The sequence below is a fragment of the Trypanosoma theileri genome (assembly GCF_002087225.1).
Source record: "Trypanosoma theileri isolate Edinburgh chromosome Unknown TM35_Tth_192_V1, whole genome shotgun sequence".
Taxonomy (NCBI): domain Eukaryota; phylum Euglenozoa; class Kinetoplastea; order Trypanosomatida; family Trypanosomatidae; genus Trypanosoma; species Trypanosoma theileri.
This window is the reverse complement of record NW_021640034.1, coordinates 1,286-2,260: the sequence shown is the minus strand read 5'-3', so window position 1 is coordinate 2,260 and position 975 is coordinate 1,286. Positions and strand designations below refer to the sequence as shown.

The following is a 975-nucleotide window of genomic DNA, read 5'->3' as shown; positions in this document are numbered from 1 at the left end:
AAAAAAAAAAACGGGAAGAAAAGATTGAGCTCAGGCAAATAGAGCTAACAAAAGGAGCGGAACCTGCAGTACAAGAACAACAAAAATATATAAATATATACACTAAATTCACTAATAACCTCACCCCAGATACACCCACCCGTTCAGCCGTCTGGCGTTATATAAGTTTCTAAGTTTCGCAAATAATAACAGTATGGTTAAGGATGGCATTATACCTATTTTTTTGTTGTTTTCGCGTACGTACTACCGCCTTGCAGCAATTATGTTTCTCCTAATGGTTTTGTTCTATTTCCCTCGATTTCAACTGTTTTATTTGTCCGGCCATATAAAAAAAAACACTGAAAAATAAAGGTCACACATCATCATCTAATATCCACTCAAATAAGCATGTACAAGATTGTTAGAATTCCTACCATTTCTATCCTCCACACCCCATTACGAGTGCGTGAGAAGGACGCCAGGCTTCAGGTTCTTGTCCAGTGTAATGGCGGCAGTCCAGTTGTCGGCCAGTTTCGCAATATAAGCAACAGCCCACTCCTTGTTCTTGTTCACACGTGCCTTCAGTGTGTTGCCCTTAACCAATACGCAAGCTGCCTCAACACCAAACGTACCTGTCCAGCCCTTACCATGTCCGCATTCAACCTCAGCACCAACACGCACAGGGTGTGGACATGTGGGCACAGGCGACATGAGACTTGTTGTATACGTCTGAAGTTTGTTCGTGCGTACAGCCACCAGTCGCCCAGCGTCAGCGTAACGGCAGGATGCCGTCCAATTGCAGTCCTTCTTTCCATCCCACTGGTATACAGCACCGCAGCCAACCTCGCAGTGGGGCGCCACAGCCAAACCGAAGCCCACATCCACTGAGTTCTTCACCAGTTTGGTGTGTGAGGAGAAGCGGCCCTGAAGGCGGCACTCATGGGAGACCTCATATTCGCCCTGCTTGCTCACAATACCCTCCACCTTGTGGCCTCG

The 975-nt window shown here is 46.8% G+C and overlaps 1 protein-coding gene across 1 annotated transcript; it reads right to left on the bottom strand.

The window, feature by feature from the left end:
* Positions 1–435: 435 nt before the first annotated feature.
* Positions 436–975, bottom strand: TM35_001921000 (putative voltage-dependent anion-selective channel; the record flags this gene model as incomplete). The annotated part of the gene is made up of 1 exon (XM_029031990.1): positions 436–975. A coding segment is annotated over one exon (540 nt), but the record flags the coding sequence as incomplete, so codon positions are not given.